This window comes from Podarcis erhardii, assembly GCF_964252035.2.
Source record: "Podarcis erhardii genome assembly, chromosome: 10".
Classification (NCBI taxonomy): Eukaryota; Metazoa; Chordata; class Lepidosauria; order Squamata; family Lacertidae; genus Podarcis; species Podarcis erhardii.
The window spans coordinates 11,471,571-11,494,218 of record NC_138500.1 but is presented as its reverse complement, the minus strand read 5'-3'; the positions used below and the strand labels follow the sequence as shown (position 1 = coordinate 11,494,218).

Below are 22,648 nucleotides of genomic sequence, written 5' to 3'. Positions count from 1 at the left end.
GCTCAATCAGCTTGTTTGCGAAATGCACAAAGGAATGCAGCAGTCACAGGTTTCAATCAGAAGGCTGACTTGAATGAATGACCTTTAATGGCAGCCAAGCATAAAGTGCTGCTTTTCTGGCTTGTTCCATTCTAGAGAATTATGACAAGCAACTCTGGAAACATTTACTAGGGATGAAGGGTTCTCCTCCATTTCAATCCATTCTTATTCCATAGGGTTCCAGCTCCGTCATTGTTCCAACATTCTGATATCTCTTGGATTCCACGCCATTTGAATTGTGGATTTTGGAAATGTCAGTGATGGATTTTGCAACAGCTACTATTTGCCCTCTGGTGGAAAATGGGGAAGCAGATATAAAACAACAACAGCGCAATTCCAAACGTTTAAAGTAGGAAAAACACACACACCCTTAAAATAGTTTTGCAACTGTGCAAATAAACAATAAAAATGTTAAAGAGGAATTTGAGTATCTTGATAGGGGCGAAGAATTTATCTTCTTTCAATTTTCGTCTAGTGCGGCCTTGATTGGAACCTTAAAATCTGGGGTGGAATGCATCAGATAGAATTTACGTAAGCATCTCCAGCCTTTACTTAAACACATGACAGTCCCCTTGGAAGCCATATACTTGCTTGTGTAGTGCCAATCTATCTGTTAAAGCAACCACATCGAAGACACAAGCAAATGCATCCACATAGCAGAGACTCCACTTTTGAGATTTAATACACAGATACCAAATTTAAATGTTCAGAGAGTGTATTGGAAGGGTGCTCTACGGAAATGCCTGTAGCAGCTGTCAAAACATAACAGCTTCTACCGTCACCTGGAGGCTTCAGACAGCATGTGAACCAAACTCCTGTGTGAACCAAAACTAGTTCACATGGTGTCTCTTCACACCAGCATCATCCACTTTTAGGAGTGCTCAGCGGTGGTGTGAAGAGATGCCATACAACTTGGAAAACCACACGCGAAACATCTCTGTATATATTTGACCTCTTCAGCTGCTTCTTGGTGACTTTCATAATGACTTGACCTTCAAATGGCCATCTGAGAAGCAACAAGTACTTACCCTTGCTAGGTTGCATGTGTCTTCCTTAAAAGGAATTAGCCAGATAAAAGTCCTCTCACATGTAGCATTCCCATGCCAGTAACCTATGGCTGAGAAGGAAGCTGCCCTGATGTGCCAACACAGCACATTGAGGAACTGGCACATGAGTGGCACTTGTGAGAACCCAGACTACATGGAGCCCTGCATGAGTAAGCTCTTTGTGCCCCTGGAATGTTGCATAAATCGCCCTTAATTTTCTAAATTTATTCTACGGCCAGCATATCCTACTACCCTAGTTGTCAGGCTTATTATCAAGCAGAGGAAAACTGCTATGCTGCTGTACAAGAGGTGAATCTGCAGTTATTTGCACCAGCGCTGGATACTCAGAAAGAAATGTGCAATTGGCTTTGCTATAGCAATCGGCTGCAATCCTGCATGCATTCAGGCTGCTTCAATCCCACTGAAGTTGTTGTTAAACACCACTACAATGGCCACCACTGCCATCTAGCTAGACCTATTAGCGTACACTATGCTTTATGGTGTAACAGATGCAGAAGCCAAGTCTTTGCCTCAAGGAACTTACATTTTAAAGTCAGAAGTTGCGGGGGTGAGTATGATCAGTAACTCTTGTTCAATCTTCTAGTATGGCAGCACCTACACGTTGTCACTCCCTTCCTATTGACACAAGACAGGTGAGTTTCCTGTACTCTTTCCAGCCCTTGCATAAAACCCTTTTTGTTTGGGCAAGTCTAGCTAGACGTGTAGAAGCTGCCATGTGTTTTAATCTCCTTTTGCTTATTGTTGATTTTCTGTAAACCCCTTAGAGGTTTTATTACAATCAAGAGGTATATAGAGGTTGTGAAATAAATCAAACCCCAAACCATCAGTTTGAACAACGCCTTGCCATTGTTAGTACTGTGCTATCAACACTCTCTTTAGCACTTTGCAATATTTGATTCGGGATATATTTTCTGCCCCGAACAGGTGACCAGGCCTGGTTTTGTATAGCTGAGAGATTTATACATTCTTATCCTTTGAAGCCCCCCCCCTTTCTTTAATGAGGACGGAAAGGATATACATTCCATTCTTTTAGGAGCAATTTTGTGCAACAAAGGGCTGCAATTTTCGGTCTCTTGAAAATGTAATTATAGATAATGTTTGCATCAGTAGCACGAACACAATGAACATGCAGGGCATGAAAACTCCACTTCAACCACATCCTCTTAGGCTACGAAGCTTGCCTTCTGCCAAGAGCAACAGCTCTTCAAAAAGTTAATATTTGGCATATGACGGCAGCATAGCATGTTTAGATACCAACCTATGCATCCATTTCTCGTTTCCCTTTCGCTTTTGCGTGTTCAGACCCAGAAACCTCCCCCCTAAATAAATTCATACAACTGAAATTTTGGTTTGGTTTTTGGCAGAATTTAGGCCACAACTTTATTGATTACAGAATGTGACTGGTGGCATAGGCTCTGGTTCAACTAGCTCCCTGCCATGCAAGTAGCGCTGACCCAGGGTTCCAGCATAGGTCGGCCAAGGGTGAACACCTGGATAAGCAGAAAGCCGGGAACAGGCTAACTCCGCCACCCAAATGTCCCCCTGGACTCAGGCACGGGCACAACCCCCTCTCAGGGGTTGACCAAACCATCGAGTCCCTAGATTCCTTTAACGGAATACCTTTCACATAAGGATGGCAAGAGCGTTCCCCCACCCAAATGTCCCCCTGAACCAGTGCCTATCTGCAACCTTACAAGTTATGAGGATTTGCTACGCGGCAGGTGAAACCCAAATGGCAACAGCCTATCAGCCAAGTGGGGGAAATTCCTGCCATGCCCCTGTCCCAATGATACACAGCAAAGCAAGGTCAAGCACAACAAGCCCCAAAAGTAGGGAGAGGTGGGTGGGTGTTCCGAATGCACGCACCAAAAGAGGAAGCTCTGGGTCATGTGCATGGGCATAAATAGGTTCCTCGAACCCTTTGGACTGCGTCCCATTGGTCAGATTGCACCTAGCTTCGAGAGACCTATCAATTGGGTGTTGTGGCTGACCAATTGTACCCACCCACAACACAGGGTGCCGGTTTTCCAGGTCTTACCACAATACATGCCCTCTTTAAGGGAGGACCCGATTTACCATCATCTTATCTGCTGCATCAACACTTCTAAACCCCCAGACAATGAAATCAACACACTTCCAGGGATGGATTTTAACTTATAGGCAACTCTTGGTGGCATACATAAAAGGCTGAATTTATAGCACAATCCTGCAGTCTACTCAGAAATAAGTCCTATTGAGTTCAGTAACAGGCCTTAGTCTCAGGTATGTGGTTTTACAGAGGAGACTCTACCAGACCTACCTGGACAATTGCAGATGGGACCTTCTGTTTGCAAAGTACTTTCTCTGCCATTGATCTAAATCCCTTCCTCACCAATCAATTTACGAGCAAAGAACCCTTTCGCTAATGAGAAATGAAGCTGCATTAAAAATTATCAAAGGGGAGAGACAAATTGCTGGGAATTTTTGTAAGTAGGGTCCAGGGTTTTTGTTGGAGCTTACCTTCTTCTCAAGATGGCTGAGGGTTTTTGAGACTGTTCTTTCCCACTTTTCTCAAATTATCTCTCTGCTAGTCTGCATCCTGCAGCCTTCCTGAGAACCCACTCCAGAGGCAGATTTAGGGGAGCATAACCAGTTTGCTCGCACTGGGCGCGGAGCCTCGCTGGTGCGGCAACCATGATTTAGAATGGAGCGAGAAAGGTGGGGAGGCACCAAATTTTGGCATTGTAAAGGGCACCGCCGAAATTCAAGACCCGAAGATCTGCCGCAGCTCACACTTCCTGAAAACCTCATAGTCTCCTGGGGTACACTTTCCTGTAAGTCAAGAAGGCTGCCTACTTCGCTTCTGAAATTCTGCTTTTTAACATTGAAAGAAATTTGCATGGAAAGGAACAGGAAAGGAAGCATTTCCCTTAAAAAGAAAACCAGCAAGTACACCAATCTCAGGTGCTTGACAGCCAGCCTTCCTGGTTCTGGTGCTTCAAATAAAGCCAAATATACCATAGAATAAAAAAACGAGTTTGCAGGGTGCTGATAAGATGTCAAAAGTCAGCACCAGATAAGCTTCCCTACAATTACAATTATTTTTTTTAAAAAAAAATCTAAAGTACCCTGCAAATGAGGTTGAAGAACAAAAGCCTCTTTTGTAGGGGGGGGGGGAGAGAGAGAGACTTTTGAGAAATTGGGAGCAGAGAGTTTAGCACAAGGAATTGTAGCCATTTAGAACCTTATTTCCATACATTGCGATGAAAACTTCCCAGTTGCCCTAATTAAAACTGTAAAGGAGGCCAATTTCAGTTCTAATAAACCGTTCTTCGCATGGATTGGGAGAGTCACGAAATAAAAAACCCTCAATCTAACCTAAAGGCCCAAGCTCATGGGTGAACATAATTTATTTGAGGGAGGGGGGTGAGAATTTGATGCACACATGGGATCTCTACAAAGCAATATGCATCACTGGGGTTCATCGTAGCATCGACTGAATACAACTTACATCATACTAACAATAATAAAAATAAAAAAATGAGTCATGCTTGTATATTCCAAGTAACTATGCTGGTGCCTGGTAGTAAACAAAAAAAAAAAAAAATCAGCCCAAGGCTGATCAAGTGATCTTATAGCTGCTTTGTTGTCCCCTTTCAACACACTCAACCCTTGGAGCAATTTGTGCTCCTCCACCAAGAAAATTAGTAAGCTTTCAAAATAAATAAGTAAGGACAGACCCAGCAAAGGTAGAGTGCATGTTGCATGTTTATCATACTAAAGAAAAAGAACAGAGTGCATGAACTCCAGCAGGTGCTGAACGCTGTGGTGAGACTCCTTCGCCACGGGATCACATTCGTCCAGTGCTATACCAGCTGCCCTGGCTCCCGGTGGAGTACAGGATCAGGTTTAAGGTGCTGGTTTTAACCTTTAAAGCCCTGTATGGTACCCATGGGACCGCCTCTCCTGGTATGCCCCATGGAGGATCTTATGGTCCGCAAATAATAACATCTTGGAGGTCCCGGGCCTCAGGAAGATTAGACTGGCCTTGACCAGAGCCAAGGCCTTTTCAGCCGTGGCCCCGACCTGGTGGAATGCTCTGCCGCAAGAGACCAGGGTCCTCTGGGATCTGACATCTTTCCACTGTTCTGCCAGGCCTTTGGCAGGGGTCCAGTCTGACTCCTCCTCTCTCCTTATAAGAACTTGCATGAAAGTGCCCCCCCCCAACTTTTCTCACAGGCTCATATAAGATCAGTATAAACAGTTAGGCCTGGGGAGCAGAGTTAGGCCGGGTCGGAGAGTTGCTATTTTAATTTATCACAGTCTCCCCCAGAGTGCCTCCTTCTGGGCAACGAAGGGAATTAAAATGGCAACTCCCACCTGGCAGTGGTTGATGCACTAATGCCTATCACTAGGACTATTTGGGGGTGCCCACCAATGTAGGAATGCTTTGCCATATGCCTGCTCAAACATGGGGATGCTCCCATGCTGTTAGGTTGCCAGCTGGTTGGGGTTTTTTTTTTGGCAAGTTCAATCACTAAAACTGCACTCTGGGACAATAAACCAGCCAGTTGGTTCTGTTTTGCTGTTTTCTCCATCCCTGTGCTCACTTTTGCCCTCACCGCTGCCAGTTCCCCTCTTTGATAGTGTTTGACATTCTTACAGCGGTAAAGAGGGCATCACTGCAGTTGTGCAGAAAAATGAAAGAAGCACCCATTTCCTTTACCTTGCAGGAAGCCAAGCATTGCTGGAATGCGAGCAGGTGGGTTTAAGACCAGCCCCAGGTTTGAGCAGACCCTGACCATGCTGCCCTCCAGGGACCTGGATATCACCCTGGCAAACCCCCATGGTCTTTGTAAGGGGTGGTGGCAGAATCAGTGCAGCAGGCACTGGTGGGCAGCAGCACAGCCTGGTGACCAGAAGAGAAGCTAACATCCCAATTCACACTGAATGTCAAATTAAGATGGTGGTTGCAGTTCCTTCCATGGCGCTTTGCTTTGGTGCAGCAGACCAGACCATATTGGAATGATTACATTTTAGAAAAGCGGTGGACCATCTGAGGCCCATGGGCTCCAGCTTCTACTTCATAATAATAATAATAATATGTTTTTAATTATTTATACACTGCCCATCTGACTGGATCTCCCCAGCCACTCTGGGCGGCTTCCAACCAAGTATCAAAAACAATACAGCGTCAGACATTAAAAACTTCCCTAAACAGGAGTCTTTTAAAAGTAAAATAGTTGTTTATTGCCTTGACATCTGCTGGGAGGGCGTTCCACAGGGCAGGCGCCACTACCGAGAAGGCCTTCTGCCTGGTTCCCTGTAACCTCAATTCTCGCAGGGAGGGAACTGCCAGAAGGCCCTTGGTGCTGGATCTCAGTGTCAGGGGCTGAGGCCTGGGCTGCACTGACGGAGGGTTGCAAGCACGTTCCCCATGGGTTCGTGTAACTGCTGTCAAAAGCAATGGCTCCTACAGTAACATAGAGGCTTCCAGCCACATGGAGGCTGCTGTGTGAAACAGCCCATAGATTTCATTTTACATAAACATTACTGGACATGGAGCAGAGATGCCGTCAAGATGACAGGGAGAGCAGTATGGGAGAAGCTCTCCTTCAGATACGTTGGGTCTCCAGCCTTTAAAGCAGAAATGTGGAAGGAGCCGAGAGCGGCAATCCACCCCACAGTAGGGTGTGGGGAGGAAGTGCTGGTGTTATAACAATGAAATAGATGCAGTTGGGGGATGCATTTCCAGCTGGGCCTTCAGACAGTGTTTGTGTTCACAACAACAGCAACCCCTTTCCTTCATTTGCAAGGAGAGAGCCCCCGCCCTGGCTCCGTCTAACGCCAGAGAAAACTCACTAGACCCAAATCCTGCTGGGCTACAAAACAGCTAAAGCTCAGCTTCTGCTCATTTTGCATGTTCAGCACTGACCTACTTCAGAAGAAGAAATGATGCATTACACCAGACTCTGTGATGAGAATGAGGCTTGCTTGCTTCCAGCTGCAAATCATCGAGTTATGTGCCTCTTCTGTAATTTACATGCCCTCCATGTGAATCCATTTTAATGGGGACAGTATCTGGTTCCTCCTGCCCCCAGACTGCAAGTGTGCACAGAATTTCTAAACAGGACTTGGCTTTACCTGTGATTTCTACCGATTCGGGTTGGCACAAGGACCACCTGTTTTATTTGGAAGCTGGGTCTTGCAACTCTGCAAACAGTCTAACCCTGGGATGAGGATCGTTGTTGGACTCCGCCTTCCGTCAATCCCAGGCAGCAGAGCCAATAATCAGGGATAATGGGGTCTAAAGAGCAGTAACATACAGAGAGATATAGTTTCCCCCTATGGTGCATACACACTTCTTATATTAGCACCTATGGAGACTGAGTACTTCTCTTTTTTCTTTCCTAAAAAATATGGAACACACACACACACACACACACACACACACACACACTTCCCCCCAACCTAAAGGCACAGTTCAGATGTAAACAATACTGGTGAATCTCTTTCAACGACTGGAAGAGAAACTGAAAGTTGCTATCATCAATATGAAGGTATCTGAAGAAGTGTGCATGCACACAAAAGCTTATAACAAGAATAAACATAGTTGGTCTCTAAGGTGCTACTGCACAATATACATACATACATACATATATATAATCGATATGAAGGAAAAAGGTAACACAACCATATATTATGGAATTCAACAGCTACAGTTTGTCCTGTAGAATGTTAGTGTGCTGGATGAATGGACACCAGTCCACCACAGAAGTCACTCATTTCCCCACCCACCCATCTACTCGAGTGTTTGTGTCAGTTTTTCAGAAAGTGCTATGTCCCAAATTACATTATACAGTTTTTTGTTCATTTAAACCCTTTGCGTCTGTCCCATTTCTAGTGATCAATATTCTTGCTGCCAATAATAGGGGTCCAATTAAATGTTTATATGATGTTCACATGTCATTATATTATATTGTATTGTATTAGTTTATATAACAATCCTTGGCTGTCTCCACTGAATATACCCAGCAATGCTATTTCAAGTCTTCTTTTTTTTCTACATAGCCCGTGCACAAACTAAATCTATTGCAATTAGTTTGCTCCTGAAAATCAGCTCTCGAGAAACTGGATTCATTCCAAAAATGCAAGCTCACTGCAGGTTGAGCCTACATTACCCTACAGTGCATCCATTTGCAAACAGATGAAAACAGGTGAAGGTCGTCTCAGCACTACAGGTGTATCCAAAACCTGGAGTATCCAACAAATTCCAGCTGGGCATATACCAAGAATTGCAATCACCACTTCCTTCTTCGTTCACCTGGGGCATATATAGGATAGAGAAGGTGTGGCTAACCTTATCAAGGAGAGGTTTTTCAAATGTATATCTACACCAAGCCTTGTGGATGGCAAGACCAAGAATCAGAAAAGATTGAAAACTGCATGACAAGCATGAATGATTCTGGACTGAGAAAAACTACATTTTTTTGTGGTACTAACTAGTGTGTACAGGACGCAGGTGGCGCTGTGGGTTAAACCATAGAGCCTAGGGCTTGCTGATCAGAAGGTTGGCGGTTCGAATCCCCGCGATGGGGTGAGCTCCCATTGCTCGGTCCCTGCCCCTGCCAACCTAGCAGTTTGAAAGCACATCAAAGTGCAAGTAGATAAATAGGTACCGCTCCGGCGGGAAGGTAAATGGCGTTTTCGTGCGCTGCTCTGGTTCGCCAGAAGCAGCTTAGTCATGCTGTCCACATGACCTGGAAACTGTATGCCAGCTCCCTCGGCCAATAAAGCGAGATGAGCGCCGCAACCCCAGATTCGGCCACGACTGGACCTAATGGACAGGGGTCCCTTTTCCTTTACCTTTACCTAACTAGTGTGTACACAGCCCTAATCTACCATCTCATAGGGGAATATATTTGAACCACATACACAAACCTACAAGATCTTCCCCACTGCTGATCAGTGACTGAAAGTGAGGTTGCAAATCTATCACAGGGCAATTCCCTACTTGTGGTCGGACTAAGGGTCACTGACTGACTGCCATCGAATCTGTTCCATTGCCCATAAAGACCTGGAGGCAATCAGCCAGCCAGACATAGGCAGTTGCCTGTTCCGAGAAGCATTAGGAGAATGGCTCGGTTTTGCAGATTTTCAAACATCGTTCAACCTTTGCCACAAGTTAATAACTCTCAATTACCTGAGCCCATTTCAGGCAAATTAAGAGCACTTGTCTGGAACTAGGCCACACTGTCTCAGCGCCGCCGGACCACACATCAGTGAGGGCGGAAGTTGATGAGGGAAGTGAATAGTCTGGTCAAGTAATCTCACTGATTGGTTTTGTGCCTGCTTGGAAAGGGAATAACTGGATAGGGAGAAAAGGCCATCGTCCTCTTTGGGAAGCATTTCAAAACTGCTTGTTGGCCAAGGAATGGCACATTTCCCTCCAAGGAAGTAAACAGAGTGTGTGTGAGAGAGTGAACAAATTTCTCTTTTGAGGAATGCACAGTGACTAAATCCAGCGAGTTTTCAATCTTCCCGCCTTCCGGATGACCTTTCCCGCATCAACTGTGTCTGCTGACAAAGTTCTCAGACATTTGTCATGCAAGCTCTCGGTGTTGCAGAGGTTTTTGGGGAGTCCTCCTCAGCACTGCACATTCATATGAGCAGCAGAATAATCAATACTTCAGCACCAACTTGGTCCACCAATCCTAATGCTGAGGAATCCCTAAACTTGTTAAGGAACCCCCGGATTCCCTACAACATAATTAAAGATCAATGAAACCCAAGCAAGGTTTGGTATCATTAAAATGATCAAGCTTTGGATCCATGTATCAGACAATCGAGAGCAAGCACAGAGCAAAGACATATTGGGATCTACTAGAAGATCACCAGATGATTCGCCGTAGATCGGCAAGGACTCCCAATTGTTTAACAAAAAGTAATCTGCCACTCACAACCAAATTAGGCTGCTAAGAGTCTCATGTTATTATTTAAAAGCATTGCAAGCTGCTTAATATATATAGTTTAAAAGCCTCTAAGGATCTGTACGTAATTTGTAGTAACTCAGGTGTAGGTTTATATATGGCGCACCATCTCATTTGTGGCTTTTGGTGTGGAACAAGCAATTGACTCCATCCCTTGGGCCACTATTTTGCAGCTGGAGCCCCTGCTCTGTACCTGACTCTGGTTGGTGGACCTTGTGGTCTAATAACAAACAAAAATGTGGTTCTGGCAAGCTTGAAACCTGTGAGCATGTCTTTCCGGGGGAAGGCCGTATCTCAGTGGTATAAGATCTGCCTTGCATGTAAATGGTCCCAGTCATGGCTAGGGAAGAACCCTACTTGAAATTCTGGAGAGCTGCTGGCAGTCAGTGTAGACAGCACTGAGTTAGATGGGCCAGTGGTCTGACTTCTTGTGGTTCTGTGTTCCTATGCCTGAATTGGAGACACAGAGACCCATCAGGGTATCCTGTCTGAAGATTCGATGGATGTACGTACACACACAATAGATAAAATACTAATTAAATTATTTCTCTCTTATATTTCAATAAAAATACCCAAGGCAGTTACCAAGATATATTGCCACACACAACACACGTACAGTTTCATCCCTCCATGTAGAGCTGGGATAGAAAGGGCAGATCCATCCAGCTGCTGCGTGGAAAACAGCCTAAAAGGATGTATTAGTATTTTGGTATAACAATGAAACTTCTCAGTGGATGGACGAGCTTGAGCAAAAATTGATCTGCGGTCTCTTTGGATGCTGGCAACTAATGCATGCCAACTAAAGATAGACTGCTGCTATTAATGCAGCGTCAGGGCACGTGTTGAGCTCTCATCCTTTGAAATGCTGTCAGCGGGTTAAATGACGGAGCCTTTTTAATATCAATTAATTGACAAATGGCAGGCTTACCACTGACATCGTGAGTCATGCTCAACCGGCACAAGTGGAAAGCTCCCCAGGCAATTATGGTAAAATGGCAGCTGCAAGGGTAATGTCTGATGCACAGATACACAGAATCCTTCTCATCTGTTAAGTTCGTAGAGAATCAGGCGTCAGCTAAGCACAAGGGCTGAAGAGTATGTAAAAGGACGGGGAGGAAACTAGGTTCGGTTCACATTATGTGAACAGGATTCGCACTTCCTGAAATAATTCGAATGCCGAAAAGCAGCTATCATTTGAAATTCACGCATCTACGAATTTTGTAATGCAGCTCCCCACCTCCCCCAAAAATTGTATAGAAATGGGTGCATTGGGGAATGGGTGTGCAAAAATGCCAATATTAGTGAGGATAACATACAGAATGCATATTAGGGAAAACTGCTTGCAAAATTGTTTCAATTAGGCAAACTTACACACAAAGGTAGAAACGTACACTAAAACAATGATGCATTTTTGTAAGATTTTTTTCTTTTTCCTTTTGCAAGCAAACTGATGCAGAAATGTAGAAAAATGAGAGACCTGAAACTAACAAATCCATCCATCTTTAATAATATGGCAGGGTTCCTAAGCGCCACTGTAACATGTTTTCGAAAACGTACCTCCAAGCAAACATAGTTGTGCTAATGATTATTATTAACCACCAAATCTCCATGTAGAATCCCCCCTATATTTCAAATACTTCACATACATTATCCAAGAATTGATTACAAAAAATTCTGGAATGCAGACACAACGCTTTAGCCATTGGCTGACTCTTCAACTGCAAGTCTAGTGAGCCATTGGTGTTTTTGCTGAAAAAATGGGACATTGTTTGAAACACCAGAGGTCAACTTCCTCTCACTACCCAGCCATGAGATGTTTCAGCAGTAGTAGCCATTACCTGGCATTATCACTTTAAGAATACACAGGTGGCCCAGCCTTGAGCATCACCCAGTCTAGGTGCTTGTGGCCCATTCCAATGTATAAATGAAGCTCATGGATTAACAGACTTGCTCAGCGTTTTCAATAGAGGGAATGCTTCCATGAACCTGCAAAGCTTTCAGAGAACTGCCAATGGCAATTAAGAATATGCAAAACAAGATGAAACAATGCTCAGATACAGCAACAGGAGATCCCTTCATCTGTCCAAGACATGGCTTTCTGTTAGGTGGAGATTGGAGGGGCAAGGAAAACAGCAGGCATGACCTATTGGCAGATAGGAACCTGATTTATACCGAATTTGCCTGTTGATCCAGCTAGTTTAGTGTTGTCCACACTGACTGACAGCTCGTCTCCAGGGTTTCAGCCAGGGAACATTCCCAGCCCTACCTGGAGATGCTGATGACTGAAATGGAGACCTTCTGTATGAAAAGCAGAAGTTCTACCACTCTGGTTCTTCGTAGAGAAGCTTGGTGAATACAAAGGCTGCCACTGCAGCTTGGTCCTGTAGCTAAGGCTGAACTCCCTTCCCTTGACATTTAGGAACATAGGAAGCTGTCTGATACTGAGTCAGACCACGATCCATCTGCCAGTCTTCTCTGGTTGGCAACGACCCTCCAGGGTTTCAGACAGAGGACGTTCTCAGCCCTATTTGGAGCTGTCATGGATTGATCATGTGACATCCTGCACACAAAGAAGATAACGCTACCACTGAGCTGCAACCTTCCCATGAGGTCACCAGGTCCAGATTCGTAGCAGGCTTGCTATCCAGCTAGTTATGGGCATGCAAGGATAGCAGGCAATCTCTCTGCAAAACGGGCTCACCTGGGCATTCGCTGGAATACGGTGTGTTTAAGGCTGAGCGTAAAACAAAAGTTGCTTCCCAATGACATTTTAAATGCCAGGCGATCATATTGCCTCTGTTATAATTTCAACGTTATTATCTGAAGGGGCTCAAGCTGTGAAGAAAACAGATATGCTGCCAAGGAGAAGCACATTTCTATGATATATGCTGGCATTGTGAGGAGGAATTGATTGTCAAAACGGCATTCTCCAGAGGAAGAGTGACATACGTGAGCTATGAGAGAAGGACAAAGGTCTAGGCTTAGCAGCAGTAAAGCCAACCGGAGGACCACACTGAACACCCGTCAACACCATTCACAGGAGATACAGAATGGGTGGAGAGAGCCAAAGTTAATCAAAGCATTGGAGAACATTCTTAAAATCTTGAGTAGGAAAACAGGAAGCCGTCTTGGAGCAGCCAGAGCTTGGGATCCATCTAGCTCAGTATTGTCTTTTCAGGGCGCTTGAGTGATTTGATCTTTGCAAATCCCAGTACAAACTGCCTTGATTGGCACACACACACACACACCAGACTAACGGACAGATCAGAACTTAAGTTACCCACCGGCCTTTGCACTTTGGGAATGCTCTGAGCTGAAATGCACATCTCAAAATATGTTTTTACAGGTGTGTTTTGAGAGAAAATGCATTTAGAACCTCATACTCTCAGGAGGGACGTTTAGAGACGTGCATTTAAAAACAAATTTAAATGTGAAATTCCATCCTTTTTTATTTTAAGGGATTCAGATTAACGTGGAACTGGGTTGGAACAGACTTATGGGTAAACATAGACCAGGAATAGACAGATGTGCCTCCACTATTGCTTACGATGACTGGCAACAGTTCTCCAGGGTTTCAGAAAAAGGTGGTTCTTAGCACTATCTAGAAAGACCAGGGATTAAACTTTGTAGGTTTTTCGGATACAGTATGTGTGCACCCACTGAGCTGGGGGCCTTCCCAAGAGAAAGGGAGCATTTGACATCAGAAGTTAGATATTTTTGCAGGAAATTATTTGGTCTCCCTTCACATGCGAAAATTGAGCTTGGGAGTGTGGGCAAAGCAATTAAAGGCTGATGATTCTAAATAGGAACAATTATTCCAGAATTACTTTAGAGCATCACTTTTATTGCTCCAATTAGTTTTTATTTTCCAAAGAGATTCTCTCGTGTTGGCATTCCTCCCCCCCCCCCCAGTGAGTTGCCTCTCCTTTCTTCTTCCCCAAGAGCTAATTCTCTCCCTGCAAAATCTGGACTTCGCTCTTTCCCCAAAACCTCCTGCCACCAAACACACATAACCATGTCAGAAGAGATGGTTATGTTTTTTGCAACAATAAGTGATTCAATCCCAAAACAGCACCACAAGGAAAGGAATTAGTCGGGCTAAAAAAATCGAAGGAAGCAATCCCTCCCCAGCTTGGATCTAAGGCGCTTGTGTGATATGCATATTCTGTGGGGCATCAATGACTTCTCCCAATCTCTAGTGGGCCATTTCTTGATGATAAACATTTCTTTACGTTCCATTAATTTTTAAATTGCCTGAATTCTCCCACTCTGCCATTCATACACAATTTCCGAGTTGCTGTTGTTGCTATTATTTAAAGAACATGTGGGATTAATTATGAAACTTGATTGCCTTAGCCAAAATTACTAAAAAATACTAAGACAATTAAAATACACCGAAACCCATTTTGAAATGTTTAGGAGAATGTCTTTTCTCTCTCTAATGGAAGCAAAATAAATAAATCATATTAGTCACTGGGTTTTAGTTTGGGTGACAAGAAACAAATAAGCGAACAATGAAAATGTGTGAGATTAAAGGAAGATATATCACATCTGATAGAGAGAAACTAGTATGTTGAAAAAGCAGTGTGATATCACTATTATTAATAAACTTTAAAAAATACATCTCCTGCATGTTGAATAAGCACCATCTTCATTTTATCTCACACATTCACATTTGGAGTGGGGTGTTCTTTTCAATCGGATTAGAACCCCGCAATTGATTCAATTTGTTTTTGGTTTACACAATGCTAATGCTAATAATAATAATAATAATAATAATACTTTAAAATCTAGGCATTGTACAAAGTAAAAATAAGATCATGGACTTTATACTATCTAACAATAGCTGTAAAGATGAGAAGGGAAGGCGAATATATTGGATCCCCCTGCCCGCAGCTTAATTTACCATGTGTATCACTGAAAATCCTTATTCAGTTTTGAAGCTTTTAATCTTCATTCAAGGTTCTTTTTATTATTCCTCCTTCCTTAGGCTTTTCATCAATGGCTGCCAAAGGAATCGGAACAGAGCAACTTACAATGAACTATCAACGTGGAACAATTTAAAATGATACAGCCAGCCGGATCAATGCTAGAACTGTCTGCCAAAATACAAACATATGATAAGGAAACAGCATCAAACAACAGCTGATAACAAGGTACACAGTTTCTCACTGGCAATAGGTGCTGAGCACTCTCTCTCTCTCTCTCTCTTTTGGGGGGAGGTTTCCAGGTCTTTTTATAATGCATATTTTGTGATTTAATATTTTTCAATGCAGTTGAGCATTTTCTCTTGTGAGGCAATCGAAAAAACATGGGTGCCTCCCCGGCTGAATTTCTACCAGACTCTGTGCCCCCCTCAGAAAGGGCGCTACACAGACAATGAAACCCTGTATAGATTAAATTCTTTAGTACACTGAATATCTTAAAAGAAAAATACACCAGCTCTTCAAATATATCATCAACCACCACATAATTAACACATTGGCATACATGTGAGAAAATTTGACTCATCTCAGAGATGAGGGAGATAATTCAAAGACTAATTTTAATGGATAACTCATGGCACTTTTCTGTGGCACCCAATCAGTTGCACGTGATTATATTCTTGAGTCATTAAAACATAAAACTCAAATTTAGTTGGTGTCTGTGGCACTCAGATCTACTCAGTGAGTAGGCAAAAAAAGGGAGCGCAATGGAATCCAAAGTGATAAGCAGAGTTGATAGACTGCCGCATCAAGATGTAAGAGCACAGTGTCCAAAATGAACAACCGTGCTCATATTAATATAATCGATAATCACTCTAAGCCAAACCTGTAGGTGAACTCCAATGCAGATACAGGACTCTCTGGAACCCATAATGCACTGTTCATTTGAACAGGAACAACAGATCCATGCGTGCAAAGGAATGTTTATAGGGACTTCTGGCCTCCACTGAACTTAATGAGTAGCCCTTCTGCAAAATCACTAGGTGAGTGAAAGCCACCCAGCATTGTTCTCCCCGTTGATTTCAGTGACGTGAGATGTCTTTATTAGTGTCTGCTACTGGGAAAAACACAAGCATCCCAATTATTTTATTTTATTTTTTTTGCAAAATACCATTATGTTCTCTTGAATTACTTCATCTCTTGAGCAGTCCAAACATTTCCTTAGTATTGTAGTAAGGGTTAGCTTTCTACCTAGTGCTCAGGACTAAGATATTTCAATACAGAAAACGATGTTTTATGGTACACGAGGGATGCTGTACCATACATTTTGGGGTGGCTCTTATAAACCATGCTCACTCTGATCCAGAGATTTGCTATCAAGAGGTCCAGAGAACACACGATGTTCCCTGAAAGAATTAAGGTTTGCTCCACTTACAGGAGGAAGCTACTAAGACCTTTGTGATCAAGGACATTCTTCCTCCATTCCTCCAAAAGGCAGGAGGTCACATGGTCTTAGATTGGAGTGAGTAAGCACAGAGCGATTTGATGATGAAGCTTGGTTTGCTTACAATGGTATAACAATCCAAAGACAGCGATGGAGACCAAGCTGATAAGTGTGTGGTCTTAGGAACTACTATGCTATCAAAGGTAAAGACAGGCAGTTTTATTAGCTGTGATATACTCCTGGCCCAGCAGCAGGTAGGGCAGCCACAACATTTGAGACACCCCTCAGCCAAAGTGCACCCAATGGAATATCTTAGCCTGGGAAAGGTAAACAGAAAGTTCTCTGAGCTTTGTAGGTGCTCATGTGAAAGCAGAATGGTGAGTGTGTGTGTGCTGTTGCCTGTTGTGGTGCCCTGGCTAATACCTCAATGTACCACCCTCTGGACTTAGCTTCTTGGTTCTTCTACACCATTGACAACTGCCACGGGGAGATAAGGCAATGCATCACATTTTATGCGACTGAAAAATAGAGCCAGACGAAGTCCGCAAAGGGCACAACAAGGAAATGAACCATCTACGCCACCTCTTAATATCAGCTGGGATCACCAGCAGCTACCCTCCATGGGTATTGTTTAATGGCAATTTTTTTTATTATGGAATTCCAGAAGGAAGTACTACAGGACTTTCTTGCCCTACTCATCTTGCCCAGGCTGTGGCGGTATCTACATCAGTACAAGTGACTGAATACTTACACTTTCAGTGTCAGCTTAGCCTATTAAAGTAATACGCACCATGCATTTGGTATAGCACCCAATTCAAATGTTATTATCTTAAGAGTAATAAGAAACCAATCCACAAATGTGTGTGTGTGTGTGTGTGTGTGTGTGTGTGTGTTTTGGGAGGGAGGATAGCCACTGCTTTCTTGTTGATTATTGGAGTCGTAAATAAAGCTTAAAAGAGTTGAAAACTATAATATGTATTTCAAACCGGCAATGTTTAAAGATTACGCAGAGCCAAAATTATATGCAGTAGCTTTCATGAACATTGGAATATCTTATGATAGTCGTTCTTCCCTAGGCAAACAAAAGAACCTTCAAAAAAATAAAGAAAATGACATTTTCTAACCGTTTAGGAAAGACAAAAAACTGACAACCCTTTTCCATCTACATCAATTAATCCTTGCTAAAGACAGCACTGGTTGTTCTCACCTAGGATATAAAATTAAGGGTTGGGCAACAACCCACTGACCATGCTATCGGGCTCGTTCCCATTCATTTCAGTAGGGATTTGAAGGGAGAGAACTTCCTTGTGGATTGTGCCCTTTGCCGAAACTTTTGAGCCGCTCACCCAACAGGCAATGAGAGAAAGATTAAACGGGTTCCCAGGCTTGTGGTGTCGCTTCGGGCATCTGGGATGGGCGGCCTAAAAGGGCAACCTGCTTGTATGACAAACGGCTCTTCATGGGCAATCAAGCTGTACAACCGTTCATTCATCAGTGCTGATGAATCCAAAGGCTCCCCAAAGAGAATTATACACAAACCGAACCAGTCGCATCTTTGGCAGGGGGTGGGAGAGAGAGAGAGACTGTAATGATGCAATTGTTTTCCGCTCTCGAGAAAGTGCAAGGTCATATATCCTTATTTAAAGACTGGACACCCCTTACTAGTCTTCCTCCAGCCCCAGCTGAAGCCAGCAAACTATTCTTTATTAATTGTGCAGACAGGACATGTGCAATCCCTGGAAAACATCAATCTTTATAGCTGCTTGGACCATCCACTAAGTTACATTTCTGCATTGTGATGAGATCTCATAACACGATTGCTAAGGCAGACTGTATACAAGAGTTACTGCTGATACAGCTCGTGTTCTTTAATGGAGGGGAGGGGGGAAACCCAGAGTGAATGCAAAGCTATTTATCAAAGCCTTTTAAAATATAATTCTGCATCGTTTTCAAACAGAGGCATAGTACTTTTTTAAAAAAAAGGAGAATTATGGGCTTCCCCTCGCCCCACAACTCCAGAAGGCAAGATTCTGAAGGAACAATTTTACACGATTCTCATCCTTCAATGGGTGAGTTGAGGAAGTATTTCCATAAACTTAAGTGACAGCCAAAACACCACCAGATTCAGGTAATAGAACCCTGGTGTTCCAAGATGGTTATCAGCAATATCTTTTCTGACTGATTTGGAGGGGCAGCAGTAAGAATGTATAAAGCTGAGAGGAACACAAGCGGACATTTGTGCATTGACAGATCTTCTCAAAAACTATTTGAGAGCGTCAACTTGGCACTCTCTTGGGCGAAGGATGCATAACATAACAGCAACAAAACAAAACAAGCAACTGTAACACACACCATTGAGGCTCCGAGTCAAGCGAAATGGTCGATTTTGGAAACTCACCATTCCCAACAACAGACACCATGTTCTAAATTTAGGATTATCCGAAACTGGACTGTGGAAGGCATCAACGACGCATGTGTATTATGCACAATGCATATGACAGAGAGCCTCACTCATACTAAATATGACACCCCCACCTCGGCAACGCATTAATCCTCAGCAGCTGAAACAGATGGCTATTTCATGAATAGTTCGTCTCAAACGGTCCATTGGCTAAGAAATCTACAGCCCCAAGAGAAAAATTACCGGGGAGGTGGGTGGGGCGGAATTAGGTGCAACAACTTTGAATGAATTCATAATATGGCCGGCACCAGACTATATGGGAAGGAAGTGGATTTCCATTCCTTTTTCTTTTTTTTTAAAAAAAATGATAGTTTTGAAGACCATGTACAAAGTTTTATTCAAACTTCTACCTTGCGCACACTTTCCACTAAAGAGACGTACCACGTAGCCAGTGCTGCAATCTCATTTCCTCCCTTTTCAGTATATAAATCCAGCATGGTCATATTCTTGTTTGCAAAGTTCGGCGTGCTCCTATCATTCTTATTTCAGATGGGATTAATTTTGTTTTCCAGGAATGATGTTACGTTAGGGTCCAGATTTACTATGTTGAATTTTTGCCTTTCTTTCCTAGAGAACCCAAAATACACTTTCTTTTCCTTTCCTGATGTCAGGCAATGATAGGGCAACTGGAACTTTAAAGATCAAGTGGCAAGGCTGAAAATTAACCAAATCTGTTTCCCTTCATGAAAATCTAGCATGCACATTGCCCAATCAATCTCTCTAGCCTTTCCATCCCTGTATACAAGAATAATCTTCCTAATAATTAACACTAAATTTACCATGCATCCACCAACACGGGCAAAATTGTCCGTTTTAATTTCCTTCGTGCTCTGTCACAAAAACTGACCACATTTTCCCACATATCCAAACAGTCTGCATCTGTGGCTAATTTATTTTTAAGTGCATTTTCTTTCTTAATCTGAGCAGGTTGCGCCTTACCCCCCCTGAACAAGTTGAGATTTCTAAGCAGGAGGCAAAATATCTGTATAGGAATTTCCACTGGATGTGAAGAGTGTGCCTTTCTTAAAAATAAAATAAAACAAAACCCTGCAAGGCTCGGCACTGCATTTCCCCACATTAAATAAACAGAATATAAATCATACTTATCGGGTCCCTGCTCTAGAGCTACCATTAGCTGCCCCCCAGTTTCCCTGATAGAGAATGTTGCAGATCAAACACAACGGAGGGGGTGTGGGGGGGTGAGTGCAAGAAAACGCACACACACACACACACACACATACATTAGAGACCACAAAAGAATTTTCAAGTGACGAGAGAGAGGAAATAAATCCTTACTCTGCTACACAGACACTTCTAGCAGCAAGTCGGTAGCCTCAGAGAGAGAGAGAGAGAAAGAGAAAGGGAGGGAGAAATCCAGGGCTTTTGTTTATACCATCAAAACCCTCCAGGGGAAAAAAAGCACACAAAATACAACCATCTAGAATCTCGGGAACTGGCTCGGTCTGAGGTTCGGATGCTGCCGGGCAGCTGAGTCGGTACTTACATTCTGTCGGAAACTAGCAAGCGGCTATCGACCATCATCTCCGGTAGAAAATCCAGCTTGAATGAAGAAGTCATCTTCTTCTTCTTCTCCTTCTTCTTTTTCTTCTTCTTCTTCTTCTTCCTCTTCCCTTTCCTCCTATGCACACCGTTCTGGTCTGGCAAATAAGAATGTTCCTCTTGCTTGTCTGATTCAACAACTGCACTGGCCAAGAGACAGGCAAGGACAGGTGCAGGAGGCCTCCCGAAGGCAGCAGTCAGAGTCGGCAGTTGTCACATTCTCTCCCCCTCTTGTTTTCCTCCAATCCCCTCTGAAATCTACTGCTGAGGCAACTGTCTATAGAGCGCCAGGTGCTGAAAACGGGGGGCGGAGCCACTTCCCCACTGCAGCTAGAATTTAACCCCTGCAAACCCGGGCAGAGAGCCTCGGCAAAGAGCTGGACGATGCACGCTCGAAATTGTGGACAGGCGTGGTTTGTTTTAAAGGAGGTTTTCTTTTTGGGGGTGGGGTAGGGTGGGGGAGAGAAAAGGCAGCCAGAGGGCCAGCCTCTCTCAAACGCATAAGGAATCAGTTTCTGGATTTCCAAACCGCTTTTGTTTAACTCACTCAGGATCCTGCTAAACTGCTTGTTGTGGCGACGATAAAAAGAGTTTTAGAAGGGTTTACAAAACAAGAACCGCCACAAAAAAATATCCCCCTGTTGAACCCATGGTCTGTTTATTTGGGCCTCATCCAACTTCTATTGGTTTCTCTGCACTCTGCAAAGCAGAAGCAAATTGCATTTAAAATAACCCTCATCTATGCAGGGCGAAGAAACAATCTGTTAACAAATTCATAAAATTAGCTTTGGGGGCTGAATGGGCTAAAGTGTTTGGCTCCTTGCTTCTTTATCCAAGGAGATCGATAGACAAATAGACAGATACATAGATTATAGAGAGATGGATAGATAATAAAAACGCAAACATGGAAAGGTGATTAATCGCCCGATGGCTCTGATATTCTCAGGAACTCTCATAAACCTTTTAGAATAAAGCCCTTTCTGATATCTGAGAATATTTATTTTACAACATCCATAATGAATCCAGATGGGGTTATGGGGAGAAGGGGAAGAAATCATCTTATGGGTGGGGGGAAACTTGCACTATGAAAACAAAGCAGTCAGGACTATGTGGAAAAGAGAGAGAAAGAGAAAATAAAGAGCCTCTCATATTTTATGTATTTATGGCTCTGTGTCCAATGGGCTAAAATGCCGATTGAGGAACTGATACCAATCCCCTAGGAATTTGAAGTATGAAGTAGTCCTACACCAGTCACTATAACAAATGAGGCACTTTTACAATAAGGCAGTAAATGTTTCAAGGCAGATGTCACCCTCATTCACATGAGTTCAGCAGAACTAACTTTATGCAATAAAAAGCACACTTCTCATTTTCATCAAACAACTGTACATTGATTCAGGGACCTCAGTGCTCTGTTCAAAAGACTTGAAACTGATCATGAGGCTATGCAAAAACTTCAGAAGGAGCAATTTCTTACTGCTGGGAAATATCCAATTACGACATTCTGTTTGCACAACCGATCCACTTGTGCAAAAAGGACTTCTTTTCCTTCCCCTCCCCTCCGAAACCCATGTGCCCCCAAAATCTGCTCTGGGAGAGACCGAGGGAGAATGGGGAGCTGGAGGGGGTGAGAAAAAGAAGGGGCTCTTGGTGAGATGCTGGATCTCATCCACTATTTCCTTCCTTTTTATTAGTTCAACATATTGCAGCACAGATCTTTAACATTTAAAAATAATAATAGCGCTATCTAGAACCGTAGGAATTCAAGCTAAATCAAAAGACAATATCGGCATCACTGCATTACTCTGCCCCAGCAAACAGATCTATACATTATGTATTAGATTTTCCACAGAATATTCTCCAATTTCTATATTGGCATCTTAACATGGCTGAATACAATTATCGGGGGGAGGGGAATGACTTGCCAAACGTTCTGGTTATTTCTATGCCGTTTGGCACCCATTTGTTTTGATGTGACAGATCAGCATCAGGTGTGATATCATCGCGGATGCCTAAATAAAAAGTCACGAGGATCGCCGCAGCCAATCCAATTGAATAGCAGTGAGGGCAAATGAGGCCGAGGACAGTGAAAGCAAAGGAGGAGGCAGAGCAGAAAGGAACACAGAAGAAGTGAGGGGAACAAAAGGGACTGAGCGGCTCCGAAAAATACAAGTGTCTGCATG

General features: G+C 43.4%; 1 protein-coding gene across 28 annotated transcripts in view; it reads right to left on the bottom strand.

The window, feature by feature from the left end:
- Positions 1-22,648, bottom strand: part of CELF2 (CUGBP Elav-like family member 2) — a 559,297-nt gene that overhangs the window by 329,931 nt on the left and 206,718 nt on the right. For 2 of the 28 annotated variants that reach the window (XM_081879925.1, XM_081879930.1), the window contains exon 1: positions 20,410-20,747. The exons of 22 other annotated variants lie outside the window; for them this stretch is intronic. In XM_081879925.1, the coding sequence (XP_081736051.1) occupies positions 20,410-20,483 (74 nt within the window). In that variant the 5' untranslated portion in view covers positions 20,484-20,747. Of the gene's footprint in view, positions 1-18,796; positions 18,921-20,409; positions 20,757-22,648 lie in introns of those variants that run through there. 4 more of the 28 variants (XM_081879936.1, XM_081879927.1, XM_081879929.1 and 1 more) reach the window with 4 other exon arrangements.